The sequence below is a fragment of the Botrytis porri genome (genome assembly GCF_014898465.1).
Source record: "Botrytis porri strain MUCL 3234 chromosome Unknown BPOR_003, whole genome shotgun sequence".
NCBI classification, from domain to species: Eukaryota; Fungi; Ascomycota; class Leotiomycetes; order Helotiales; family Sclerotiniaceae; genus Botrytis; species Botrytis porri.
The window spans coordinates 165,941-179,116 of NW_024066077.1; the positions used below are offsets into that span (position 1 = coordinate 165,941).

The 13,176-nt window shown below is 45.1% G+C and overlaps 3 protein-coding genes across 3 annotated transcripts; 1 reads left to right on the forward strand and 2 right to left on the reverse strand.

Moving 5' to 3' along the window:
- Positions 1 to 35: 35 nt before the first annotated feature.
- Positions 36 to 2,400, forward strand: EAF01_002148 (uncharacterized protein; the record flags this gene model as incomplete). Its single annotated transcript, XM_038910399.1, has 6 exons — positions 36 to 273; positions 352 to 539; positions 595 to 784; positions 855 to 1,023; positions 1,073 to 1,261; positions 1,311 to 2,400. The coding sequence occupies 6 exons, from the start codon at positions 36 to 38 to the stop codon at positions 2,398 to 2,400; spliced, it is 2,064 nt and encodes a 687-aa protein (XP_038773321.1).
- A 427-nt stretch (positions 2,401 to 2,827) lies between these two features.
- EAF01_002149 (uncharacterized protein) lies at positions 2,828 to 6,337 on the reverse strand (the record flags this gene model as incomplete). Its single annotated transcript, XM_038910400.1, is given in 5 exon segments — positions 2,828 to 2,959; positions 2,970 to 3,466; positions 3,552 to 5,054; positions 5,313 to 5,596; positions 5,661 to 6,337. The coding sequence occupies 5 exon segments, from the start codon at positions 6,335 to 6,337 to the stop codon at positions 2,828 to 2,830; spliced, it is 3,093 nt and encodes a 1,030-aa protein (XP_038773322.1).
- Positions 6,338 to 7,760: 1,423 nt separating this feature from the next.
- Positions 7,761 to 10,232, reverse strand: EAF01_002150 (uncharacterized protein; the record flags this gene model as incomplete). Its single annotated transcript, XM_038910401.1, has 3 exons — positions 7,761 to 9,014; positions 9,093 to 9,965; positions 10,050 to 10,232. The coding sequence occupies 3 exons, from the start codon at positions 10,230 to 10,232 to the stop codon at positions 7,761 to 7,763; spliced, it is 2,310 nt and encodes a 769-aa protein (XP_038773323.1).
- Between the last annotated feature and the right edge of the window lie 2,944 nt (positions 10,233 to 13,176).

Genomic DNA, 13,176 nt, shown 5'->3' on the forward strand with positions numbered 1-13,176 from the left:
ATTGCATTCTTGCTACACTGTTGTTTTTCGCAATCATGCATCTATCAGTCCTTACTATTTTAGCTTCTTCAAGCCTCATCTCTGCAAGACATCTACCTCTACACTCGCTTCAATCTATACGCAATGCAGGATTATCTGGTTGGTCTGTCCAGGCCTCTACTTGTCCAGCAGGCAGCACATCATGTGGAGATACAGCGGCTGGTGCATGTTGTCCTTCTGGAATGTTTTGTGCTACACCTGCGAATTCGGAGGTTGCTGCTTGTTGTCCTTTTGGTATGATATCTTGTTTTCTTTCTTTTTATTTCTCGGGCGGAGAGTCAAATGGAATGCAACAAATCTAATGCCCAACAGCGGGAGAATGCAGGAGTGTAATCGAAGCAGCACCCAAATGTGCAGATGCCTCCTGGAATCTATGGGATGGATTGGATGGAAATGCTTTCTGTTGTGAAGTGGGACTTTTAGGAGCTTATGATCATATTTCTCACCGCGCGGGAACGTGTGTGGAGACTGTGGTGAAGCCTACTACTTCGGCGGTTTTAGTAAGTGGAGATCTTCTTGTGATTTGAATTGAAAGAGATATTGATGTTTTTGTAGAGATCAACTGGAACAGGTTGTGCAGCAACATCTTCTGTTGTAGCTACTACGAGTGCTATCTCTACTACTATTACTTCAGCTCAGAAAACATCGACAGTTGTGTCAGTGAAAAGCACCATCACTTCGAGCGCTTCTGCCTCTACTTCTGCCTCTGCTTCTCCCTCTGCTTCTGCCTATGGTTCTGGTTCCGGTATGTAATCCTCATTATCTATTCCCTCATGGTTGGTTCACTGAGTACTGATCTACGTTTGAAATTTTAGCCAAAATTGTCAGTGAAAATGCTTTAGCTGTCGCTGCTCCTGCTACGAAAGCCACATCTTCCAAGGAAACATCACCAACCAGTTCTAAGGATGCATCAAGTGTAGTTGCATCCTCAAAATCTACATCTGCGATAGTAACTGCAGCCGCAGCGCCTACAGGAAAACCTGTGTAAGTATCACATCTAGTCATGCATTAGCAATTTTCTAATCTCTTTTAGCTTCTTTCACTACATGATAGGAGGGGTCAATGATGCTCACTGTGAGCAAGATATCCTTGATGCTATTGCATTAGGAGTCGATGCTTTTGCTCTCAATTTAGCCGTAACATTAGATTCTAGCCATTCATGGGCATTGAACGCTGTCAACTCCCTTTTCAAACATGCCCAAACTCATAATTTTAAACTTTTGTACATATCACTCTTCTCACAAACAAACCCTCAACTAACTCTTACACAGTTTCTCCTTCGATATGACCGGATTCAACTCTCCTTCCCAATTCATCCCCATCCTCAAAACATACGTCACAAACAGCGCATACTATACCTATTCCGGACAACCCTTCGTCTCCACCTTCAACGGGGGCACATCCTCTTTTACATTCGGTCAAGGCAGCGTAAACGACGGCTGGAAAAACGAAGTCCAAGCCGTCATGTCCGCAGCCGGTCACCCCATCTATCTAATCCCCTCATTCCAAGACGTCGCCGCCACATCCTCCTTCTTCACCAAATACCCCACCCTCAACGGAACATTCAATTGGAATTCCTGGCCCACCTATTCCGCCGGCGACTCCCCCGTCAACACCCTCGACGACAGCATCTATCGGAAAGCCGCCCAAGCCGCCGGAAAAGGATTCATGATGGGCATTTCCCCGCTCCAATTCAAACACATCGACAGCACGCAAAACTGGTATCGACGCGGCGAAGCCAATCTCGAAGTCCGCTTCGCTCAGGTCCTCTCCGCACAACCCGATTTCATCGAATTCCAAACGTGGAACGATGCGGGAGAATCGCATTACATGGGGAATACGTGGCGGGAACCGCTGGTTTCGGACACGACTCCCGAGGCGTTGTCGAGTATCGATTATGATCATAGAGGATATTGGCAGATTCTGAAGAGTTTTATCAAGGTGTGGAAGGAGGGGAAAACGAATACGGAAACCATGTATCCGACGAATGGGAAGGATGCCCAAGGAACATTTTGGCATCATACGTTGTTGAAAAATGGAGATTGTTCGGGGGATTCTCTGGGATTGGGAAAACCGGATGGGATTGGGGGCGTGGAGGATAGTGTTACGGCGGTGGTGTTGGTAGCGAGTGGGGTGCAGGGATTAAAAGGGAGTATTAGTGTGGGGGGGAAGGTGTTGGGAACGAAGAATTTTGAACCGGGTTTTAATACGATGGTTGTGTCGAATATTACGACGGGGGCGGTGAGTATGAGCGTGATGAATGCGGCGGGGACGGTGGTGGTTAGTGGGAAGGGCCCGTTGGAGGTGGTGAATAAGGCGAATTTGTGTAATTATAACTTCCAGGTTGTGGGGTTGAGTTAAAGGGGTAGGGAGAGGGGGTAGGGAGAAGGGGTAGGGAGAGGGGTAGGGAGAAGGTGTAGGGAGAAGGTATAGGGTGTGCGAAAAGAGCTGGGGGGGGCGGGGTGAGGGGTAAAGTAGATTTAAGCGAGAGAGAGGAAGACATTTTTTTTCATTCTTGTATGATTTGGATATTTATCCGTTTAGAAGTTATGATTCTTAGAGTATGAGTATTGTAGAATTCTACAATCTCGCAATTTATAAACCTTTTTGTATCATTTTTATTTTCAGCTACTTATCTTTTCACAATGCTATAACTAACTACCTACTTATTTATCTATTAGAGAGTGTAAAGAAGACGACCAGTCGACTCCAAGGGGTATCTAAAACCATTTCAACTATTTCAACCATCTCATACAACTAACATATCCATCATAATCATCCACCCATCCTAACCCCTCAAACCCCTAATCCTCTCCACCAATCCAATCTTCTCCTTCTCATCCGTCTCAAACCCACTCTTCTCCATATCATTCCCCCCATCCACATTCACCCCGACACTCCCCCCTTTCCTCCCCACCCACTTCTCCAACCTCATTTTGACCGCCACCCACCGTGGTCCCCGTCGTAAACAAACTCGCCACATTCATCGCCGCCCCAATCAACACCTGATCGGGCAATCTAACCGTACACAAACTAATCCTCTGAATATCCACAAAACCCGTTACGAACGCTGCATTTGCGCCTGCCAACAGTACACTCAACACTATTCCCCTCAGAAGTTTCAATTTCTCTATCCCGGGAAGAAATTTCATTTCCAGTACAAACGCCAATACTGTCAAAACGAGGACCGCGAATCCGAGGATTCCATGAAAAGTCGTGCCGTGGGATGCGGAGCCGAGAAGAAGAATACCGAGAATACCGCCCCCGAGAGAGAGAGGCAGAACGGCGAAAATCCAAATGCGGAAACGGGTTTTGGGGGCGGAAGCCCAGATGTGGGGGAGGGAGAGCATGGTGGCGATTTCGTGGCCGGAGGTGAGGAGGAGGGCGAGGGGGATGGCGAGGAAATAGGCGAGGATGAGGAGGAATGCTAGGGGGGGGGTTAGATTCTTGTTTTTTTCAAAGAATTCAAAAACAAAAAAAATAGAGGAAGAGAGAAAAACGAACAAACATACCATGCACCACAATCAAAATCGTCAACCGACTAATTCCAATCCCATTCACCAAAATCACCTGCGTCGCCGGATTAATCAAAAACTCATTTCCCTGACTCGCCACCGTAAATGTCGCATTCGGTAACATGACATTTCCCCCCGCGGCAGGAATACTCCCACTTGCTTTGAGACCCTTGAAGATCTCGACGAAACCGCCGATGCCTTCGCAAGTAAGTGTATCGACGCCTTTTTGGAGGAGGACGTCGAGAGAGGTGACGTTGACGCCGTTGAGAAGACCGGTGGTGATGTCGGAGATGTTGAGATTGGTGGAGTCGGTGGGGTTGTCCGCGCGTTTGTGGAGGTTGGAGAATGAACGGGTTGGGGGTGCGGATTTGCGGATTACAGAGGAAGATCTGTAGGAACGGGCGCGGATAGCTGGGGCAGAGAGATTATTCGCGGGTGTTTCTTCTGTAGAGGAAAACGATGCGGGAGCGGTAGAGTTATTTCCCATAGCGGTTGGTGTTAAAGAACCATCAGAAGACATAGACATACTCATTCCCAACATTTGCGCAATAAGTGTCACACCCTGCCCACCCAAACCCTGACCAAAAGATGTTGCCACTCCCCCCGTCGTATCATTGAAATCATCCGATCTGAAAATCGGTGTTGCGGCTTGCATCATCACATCCGATGAATTGGCTCCATTGAGAATCGCCTGGAAACCTCCCATATTCGCTACACTTTGACCGGCACCATCGACAAGACCTCTTGCGAGGCCCTCAGCTGCTTTCGAAACCGATACTTTTTGTAACGCCGACATCATTGCTCCAGAAGAAGAATTCGAGCCTCCACCAAGAAGTGAAGCCGCTTTTGCCTGAAGACGCGAAACCGTTCCATTAGCAAGGAAATTACTCGTAAGACCATATGAGAAATCTCTCGCCACCATCGCAATATCTCCACCCATTGGACTCTGCGCCGTCGAAGGATCCTGCAAGCCCAGACCCACCGCAGCACCCTGCCCAATACCACTACCCGCTCCTTGCGCCGCTGGACCCAACATCGCAGAAATATTAGTCATAGACATCGCGCTCATAAGTTTCGATTGCAGCGACGAAAGCGTTCCGTTCGCGAGGAAGCTAGTTGTGAGTTGGTATGCGAAATTATGAGCCACTTCTGGTGCTGCAGCATCAGCTCCGGTGCTAGGAGTCACAGCTGCATTCGAGAGCCCGAGACCTTGTGCTGCGCCGGCACCCAATCCAGATCCGGCTCCTACAAGAGTAGGGCCAACCATACTGGTAAGATTGGATCCGGACATGGCTTGGGTAGCCAATTTCTTGACATCGACGGCGCCAAGGAAGGAGCTTGAGAGTGATTTGGTGAATCCATATGCAATTGTACTAACGTCAAGACCTGAGCCTGTCGTGTTGGTTCCTGCAGCGGCGGCGGCGGCTCTCTTGAGTCTCATTCTCATAGTAGCCATATTCATTGGTAAATCAAGACCTTCTGCAGCACCTTCTCCCAATCCTATAACAATGTTAGCATGATTCTACTCAAGATGTTTAATAGTCCAGACTGCAATCCGCAGATTAACATCGTTGAAATATTCGACTTATTTCAGATAGTGAAATTGCTATAATCATTATATTCATCCAAATTGATAAATTTAGACGACTGAGAATAGAATTCCCAGAATCTCAAAACCAAAATCTCAAACTGAACTGCAGTCCAGACCATCCGAACCACCGACTCTATCACCAAAAAACAAACAAAAAACAAACATACCTTTCCCCGCATTCACAACCGCAGATTGCAACATTCCAGTCGGCAATCCACCCATCAATTTCGACATATCAATATTCGAGAAGAGTGATTGAGTAAGCCCATTTCCAAGACTCCCAGCAATCAACGGGATGCCAGTGCCATTAGGTGCAGCGACAGCTGATTTATTAAGACCCAATCCGCTGGCGGTTCCTCCTCCAAGACCCGTGCCTAGAGCGGAAGAAGCGGCACCTGCACCAGTGAGGAATGAGGATGTGTCTAAAGTTCCCGTGAGAGCATTGGAAGCTCTGTGATACTAATTAGCAAAAGGGTTGTGATAGATTTGATTTCTTTTGTCTGAAGTGTACTCACCCAAATCCTAGATTTGACGCGATAGCGTTGATACCAGATGGCTTTTCTGCGGTAGTTTGTTTGACTCCATTGTTGATCTTAAGACCAGTCGTAGCACCTCTTCCAACACCATCACCCAAAAACCCTGCCGGCGTGGCCAAAGAATCAGCAGTAACATCAAGAAGCTTTCCACCGAGTGTCTCGAGGATTCCCGTGAGGCCACCTCCTCCACTGGCCGCTTTTGCTCCACCAGCCCCCGCTGCCCCGCCAGCTCCTCCTGCCGCACCGCCTGTTAATATCGAAGCGAAACCATCGAAAAGTCCTCGAGTTTTCAAACTATTCCCGCTCTGTGCTTCATGTGTATCCACAGCTAACTGATGCAAATCGTTGCTAAGAGCTTGTAAAGAAGTAAGATGATGCTGTGCGCTTACTGCACTCAGGATATCCGCGGCCGCCTTAAGTACTGATGCAATATTCTCCCCTCCTTGCAATTGACCGATATCTACAGTTTCGAGAGAAGCAATACTGGAAGAAAATTGCGAGGTAGAATGATCATCGGTATAAAGAAATGACCGCGCATGATATATTCCCCATGGTAGTAGAGATAAAGTATTAAAAAATAGTAATAAAGAAGCGAAGATTACAAAAAGATTCCGCGTCCAGACGCGTTGCTGTGGCATATGATCAACATTTCCCATGATTAAATAATTGCAATAGAGATCAAGGCACCATAACTTTCCAAGAAAATAAAATCAGAAGGAAAAAATGATCTTACAGAAAGGGTGAGAAAGTGAGGACGCCAACCTGGGTATTAGAGTGATACCCAGGTGGAAAGGTCTGTGTGTTAGTGGCAAGTGAAGTCACTAAATATTTTGTATATGCACGTCAAAAGTGGCATCACTCTGATCTTCGGCAGCTAGAAACGAGTTACTAAACTCTAATTGGAAACCGATTAGTGGGCTTTGGTGATGTGCAAAGCAATCGTTGTAATAAATTTGTCTTGACTAAATCCGCTATGACTAGCGCTTGGATGGGGGCTGAAACGAAGATTGTTCAAGGACCAAGGGGCTAAGGGAACTATATAACATCTAACGAAAAGTATGACAGGTTGACTAACAATTTGAATGAACTATATCATCTCATTGGCCTGACTTTGCATCGAGTTGGTTTCTACTAGACATCGAATAAGGGGCAGTAGTTTCCAGTATCGCCCAAAACATATAGATGAGATTTGCTTGTAGAACACTGGCTAATTCTTACTGTGTTTTCACAAGAGTATAAGTTGACGGGAACAGACTTCTATTCCGACTGTTCTTGCAAGATATTTCAGCTATTGAGTTTATCCCAACACACTCCAGTCATGAATATGTATGCAATCGATTGCCTTCACAATCTCACACAAGATGAAAATCTTCTTCATATAGGCATCAATTCCGTCAAACATGTCAACATTGATTAAAGTTCCGATAACATGTAATTGTTTCCTCCACGTGGATAGACTCTGTAGCCTTTTCTTTCACTTATTGTTTTGCAACGTCCCCAGGAAGTTTTCACAATAATGAGGCCATAACGAATAAAGCTTAAAGTTCAATACGAGAATTGATAGACTCTTTATTGGTAGGTGTCTAACAATAAATCGTTTCGATTTACGAAGAAGTGCGTGCCCTGGCACGGTTGAAGCATGAATCATAATTCGCTTCACCATTTGTTTCATTCGGGTAGCTAAGTACTCCGCATTTGGTGACATCTAGAATTTTGATGCAGGGATTATTGTAAGAAGCTATTTGAATGCGGTTTACGAATGGTCATATTTGCCGGTATCCCGAAAAGCGATAATGTGTTTTGTGGGCCATGGAAAGACCATTGTCGGCATTTGCAACTTCCATAGGTGTGAGGGCGTGCTTGAAAATGCGAGCAAGAACTCCGAAGTCCTTGTTAGCCGGATATTTGGCGTCAACCCTTGACAGATATAATATATACAGTGGCTGAGGGGAATAATTTGATATTACAACGTCTTTGTGTTCTTACATGCTCCCCATTTCTAGTGCCATTGACCAAAAATAAAATAGTAAGGGCAGGGCATAGCGTATCGATTGAAATTTTTTGAGGCTTCTCAGAATGTTAAGAGCCAGGGAAATGATCATAATATGAACCCCACATCTCTGAATTTTGAGGCCCGTCGCCACCAACTGTGCCTAAACCAAATAGAAATTCGTTCCAGTGTGCATTTGTATAACCATCCGGGATAGGTAGTGGTGATGGAATATTCGTGTCTATGGGAGTAGAACCCATGGGCATGGGAAGATCGAAGCCCATCCCCCCATAGGTATTCTGCCCCATTGGGTCAACCTGCCCAATTGTAGAAGGTTGGCGGTAGTTGTTATTCTCTGACATGATTGGAGAGAATTCAGCACCTAAGTTGGGAGCTGGGCTGTACATATTAGGGTTGGAGATTGCCGTTGGAGTTGTTGATGCTTGAGAATCACTGAGACCTCTTTCTCGCCTTCTTGCTGCTTTTGCTCTTTTCAGTAAATTCTTGACCGGTCGCCAAATCATTCCATCTTTTGTATCTGCGACGTATTCACTCCATCTATTGTAATGGTATTCAATAACCTCCCAAGCTTGATCAGCAAGAGTGCCAGTTGGCTCCGCACAAAGCTCAGCTAAAGCGACGGCGATCGCATGCCACGGCACATAACTTTCAAAGAACCAGAGCCATCCTTTTGATGGTTCATGTTGCCACATTTCTTCCATCAAATTCAAGTACGCCATAGCCGTATGCAAAGATTGTCCTCGAGGAAGTACACGATGCGTAGATTTCCTTCGCTGAAGTGGATATTGTGTCACCAACCATAATTTGAGCGATAATAGTCGTGATACCCGACAATACCAGAAGAATTTCGGATCATTGGGATCAGCACCTGCGAGGTAGGTTGATTCGACTTTATCAGTAAATGCTTTGATCATCTGCTCTTTTTGTTCTGTGGTCAAGACCGGCGCGTCTAGGCGCGTGGGTACGTAATTCATCCTCAATCCGATCCCGCTGACGGTCATTGTAATGCAAGCAAAGGTCATACTGGTGAATCCTATCCGACCGATTGCTGGAGTTGTTGAGTTAATTGAGATATCTTCATCGTTGATGTTGGCAGGCATCTTTGTATCAAAAGAGCCATCAGTTATCGTTGTTTCTGTACCTCGATCTTCGGAAGCTCTCGTATCAAGTACGATCAATGTCCACCACACTCTCCTTCGCATTTCCACATCGAAAGCTTGGTTACCGCCATCTCTGTGGAGCCCGATGCCACGGGCAAGGCGGACTGCAAGACCGATAAATGCCCATATAGATCGACTTCGATCATGAGAGCGCATAGCTGCCTGTGAAAGTATATAAACATCATCATCATCATCATCATCATAAACCATCGTCCAGGACGCTGGGAGAAGAAGACTTACAATATACGTGATTAAAGCTTGTAAGGTAACAATTTCTACACTATTAAGAAAATCTGATTCTTGGAGAGCAATTTCCGTCGCAGTTTTGTATCGTGTCACTAAAATCGACCTTTCTTCATCTAAAAATTCAAGGCACTCTTCATTTGTCATGCTCGTCACAGCAGCCAGGTACATAGAAAATGCGCTGGCCTCAAGACTTTTGAATTTGTGTCGGCCAGTACTGTGGTCGAATAACTCGGAAGTTGGGTTTATCATAATGGTTGCTGTTGTCTTGTGCGCCGTGACGACCATTGGGTGCACATTTTTGAAATAAAAGTCGAATAAAATATCGCGATGGTCAACGGATGGATATGGAATTATGATATTCGAGGAAGTGACCCTGGAATCAAAGACAAATTGTGAAGGGGAATCATATTTGGATGCTGGCGAAGTCGCCGTTGATCCAGAATTCTCATCTTCGTCGTCACTGGGGTTCTCGATGAGCTGTTTCAGTCCATCAATTTCTTCACTTAATCTTGTCCAAAATCCGTCCTGAGTATAGATTGACTCGGTCTCTTGGCGTTTGATAAAATTAGCAAATTGATGATCCAGACGTCCTGGTACAAATCCAATTTCATGAATATTGTCATTGTACTGGTGACTTGGAGAGGTGAAAGAACGATGAGGTCGCGGTCCTGATGATGGTGTATTCGACCGAGCCTCGTCTTCTACATGACTATCCTCCCCCAGGAGTTTTGTGGCATCAATTCTGCTCACCAAACTTTCGAGGTGCGAGATTCTTTTCAATAGCTCAGCATCACGAGACTTTGGATTATTTTGTCTCGGTCTAGGGTTTCGAACACGTGTCGGGAAAATACATTCAGTGCCCGATGCCTGATTATGTGTTATTCATTGGGTGTTCATAGACAAACCCCCAAAAGTTGAGGGATTGAAGTTTGGAAGACACATTTCACTCACCTGACATGGGATACACGGGTTTGTTGTTTTATTGCATCTGATCTTGCGTCTCCTACAATTTGTGCAACTAAGAACTTTTTGTGGTGGTGGTGGTGGTGGTGGTGCTGCTGCTGTTGCTGTTGCTGTTGAAGGCTGGGCGTTTGTGCTGCTGGCGGTAGAAACCACAGGGCTGATCGGATTCATGATGTTAAAATATAGAAGAGTGGCACAGTTGATGCCTATATCATAGAATTTGACGTATCGACTGTCTGAATGAATGAATGATTGGTTGATTGATTGATTGATTGATTGATTGATTGATTGATTGATTGATTGATTGATAGATCGATTGATCGATTGCTTGCTTGCTTGCTTGACCGACTGAATGATTACCCACCGAAAACACAACAGACTGGTAGTTCTACGACAAGCATGACATTATGATTATGTATGATGTGTGATTATGTATGGAATTGGAATCGGAATAGGGATTGGATAGGGCTGAGTGAGTCAAAGGGATTCTTTGTTCAAACAATCATTTCGGAGAGAAAAACGGTCCTTTTTGTTGATATGAAAACCATTTGCATGGGTTGCACCATTTTCAGCAGAAACCTTAAAATGTTGAAAAAATGTGCCTAGGAGCCTAGGTGGGAAATCATACCGGTATGGGTAAGGGAGAGCCTTAGTCATCCATCCCATCCCCCGCACGCGGTGCTGGCTGACAATACTTTCCGACCAATGAGAAAGCTCCGTACGCTACAAGTGCCCTCCCTGCTCACCGGAGGTTTTCGAGCCCGACTCCCGATGGAGCTTCACGGCCAAGAATGGCGTAGACGAAACTTTCCCAGATTATTAATAAGATTCCGGTAATCTTTGTGTAACAAAGGATGGATACGCTTTCCTCCCCTACTCTATACAAGTTGTAGTATAATTCATGCTGTCTCGGTCTCAAGTTCGGTAGCTGCTCCGAAGCACCTACGGCTACTCAAGTACATATTGATGAGTAGGTGCCGGTAGCAACATATCCAAAGTATAAGTTCAAAGGGAAATCTCTCAGAGATTCTTTCATCTCCGCCCTTCCGATGCCCCATTTTGCTAGTGCTTTTATCCGAGTTCCGCAACAGCGGAGATAAAGGATCCCTACAAGAGGGAGCCGGGAAATACCGCGATCGGCAATTTTATACACTGTGCCGATTACGAGTACCGGCAGTGTATTCACGAGCCTACACCTACTTTGTAGATACCTAGATCTTTCTCGGATACTCCGTGGATTAACCTTGATTATTTCTGGCCTGGTAATGAGCCCCCTAGGTTTCTTATCCACACAATGACACCTCCATCAACCTACTACTTGGGTACTCCGTGCTTGTCAATGTTGTCATGTCTACTTTTCAATCCTGACAGCTGGAGAGATAATTACATGAGAAAAGTCAAAAAATTCTTTCTGTTATATTACGCAGAGCTGCAGCCTGAATGCCAATCTATCTATATTGGCGCTAGAAAAAGTATGCTTAATGTTTGGGCTTATTAGCATTATGCGTACTAAAACCTATACATGGTTATCTATACCTTCTTTTGACCCAGGATACAGCCAAGCTTGTCGGCTCTTGGGGTACGCTGAACGCATCTTGAGATCACAATGATGGAACAGTCGAGACTTATTTTGACTTGGGGAATATCGATTGGAATCCTGTAGCTTGTCTAGGCAGTCCAACGATGATAGTGTGGAATTCACAATTCGGTATCGATATCAAACAATCTCTACAAGTGCAGTGTTTCTCCCGCACAATACCTATTTATCCATGCGATCCGCAGGGGGAAGAACAAACCCTCGGTAGTACTTTCAACAATTCACTCGTTTTCCTCAACTCCATATGAAATATAATTCCTGATAAAACCTGGAATAATATAAAAAGCTAGGTAGCCTCAGATTCACCTCATTATTAGTACTCTCCCATATAACTATTTGATTGATTTGTATGTGATTATTAATTCAAAAGATTCGCTAAAGAAGCACGTGGTCAACTTCGGCATCCCACTCATTATTCTGCCACAAGGGCGGCGAAACGCCAAACAAGAAAGTTTTGTTGCATATCTGAAAATTTTAAAAAACATCAAGCCTAGATCCTTCCAAATTGGGAAGAAAAGTTGTAGAAATACATCGACCGGGAATAAGAATACTTCTGTGGGCTTTATTTCCGGTCGTGACCAATACTGAGTAAGTGAAAAAGCGTACGTGCATGGAAAAATGAAGTCTGAAATACCACCAAAGACTTGCTGGAGAATTCACTCAAATCACTAGTGATTCTATTCCTAAATTTTCTAATTCACGAAACTTCCTCAGTCTACCTGAACTCGCCATGGCTTTCTCAAGGCACTCACCTAATGCAATGGTACCGGAGCGCAGGAGACCAGCTTTTGTGGGGGTCATCAAGAGTCTTTATATTATTTCTTACAAAAGATAATCTAGAAGCCACCCTTGTCGCCAGTCAAGCACTGGGCTAGATCTTTTCCGACAGCCTTAGTCACTTTATATACACTGCCAGGAAGTGGGAATTCTCGAGGAATCTCTTTGTAGAGAATCCAAGCGGGTGTAAGATCTATACGTTTCGACGTGTAGGTGAATTGGCCTTGGTAGTTGACGGTAATGAGACCACCATCTTCTAGCACTCGATGAAGTTGACGCACAAGATGCTTGTGCTTGGACATGGGTGGGATGATGGAGAGATATCTCCGATAGACGTATCGCAGCTCAATTTCGCAAGTGCCTCAACAATATAGGCTAGAACTAGATTCGCTTCGCAAGGGGAACATCTCTTCCAAAATCTCAGGTCCGAAAGAAAATTGGGTCTTGTTAAAGCCCTTAATCACTAACAGAAAATTGATACCAAATTCTTCGAGTATCGAATCAAGGGTGACTCTCTCATCAAGAATATCTGTGGGATCGTGCAAGACTTCCAAGATTTCAGTATTCTACTAGACCTTGCGGGAGGTCCCGAGGCTAGGATCGCGGCTGCGAGAATGTGGTGGTTGGGACTCCTAAATTTTTTAGTATAGGATTCTTTCATTTAAATTGAATCCGGATTAACAACGTGTTTTGGAAGCTTGAGCCATCTGTTAGTATTATGATGGCGTGGAGAGCATATAG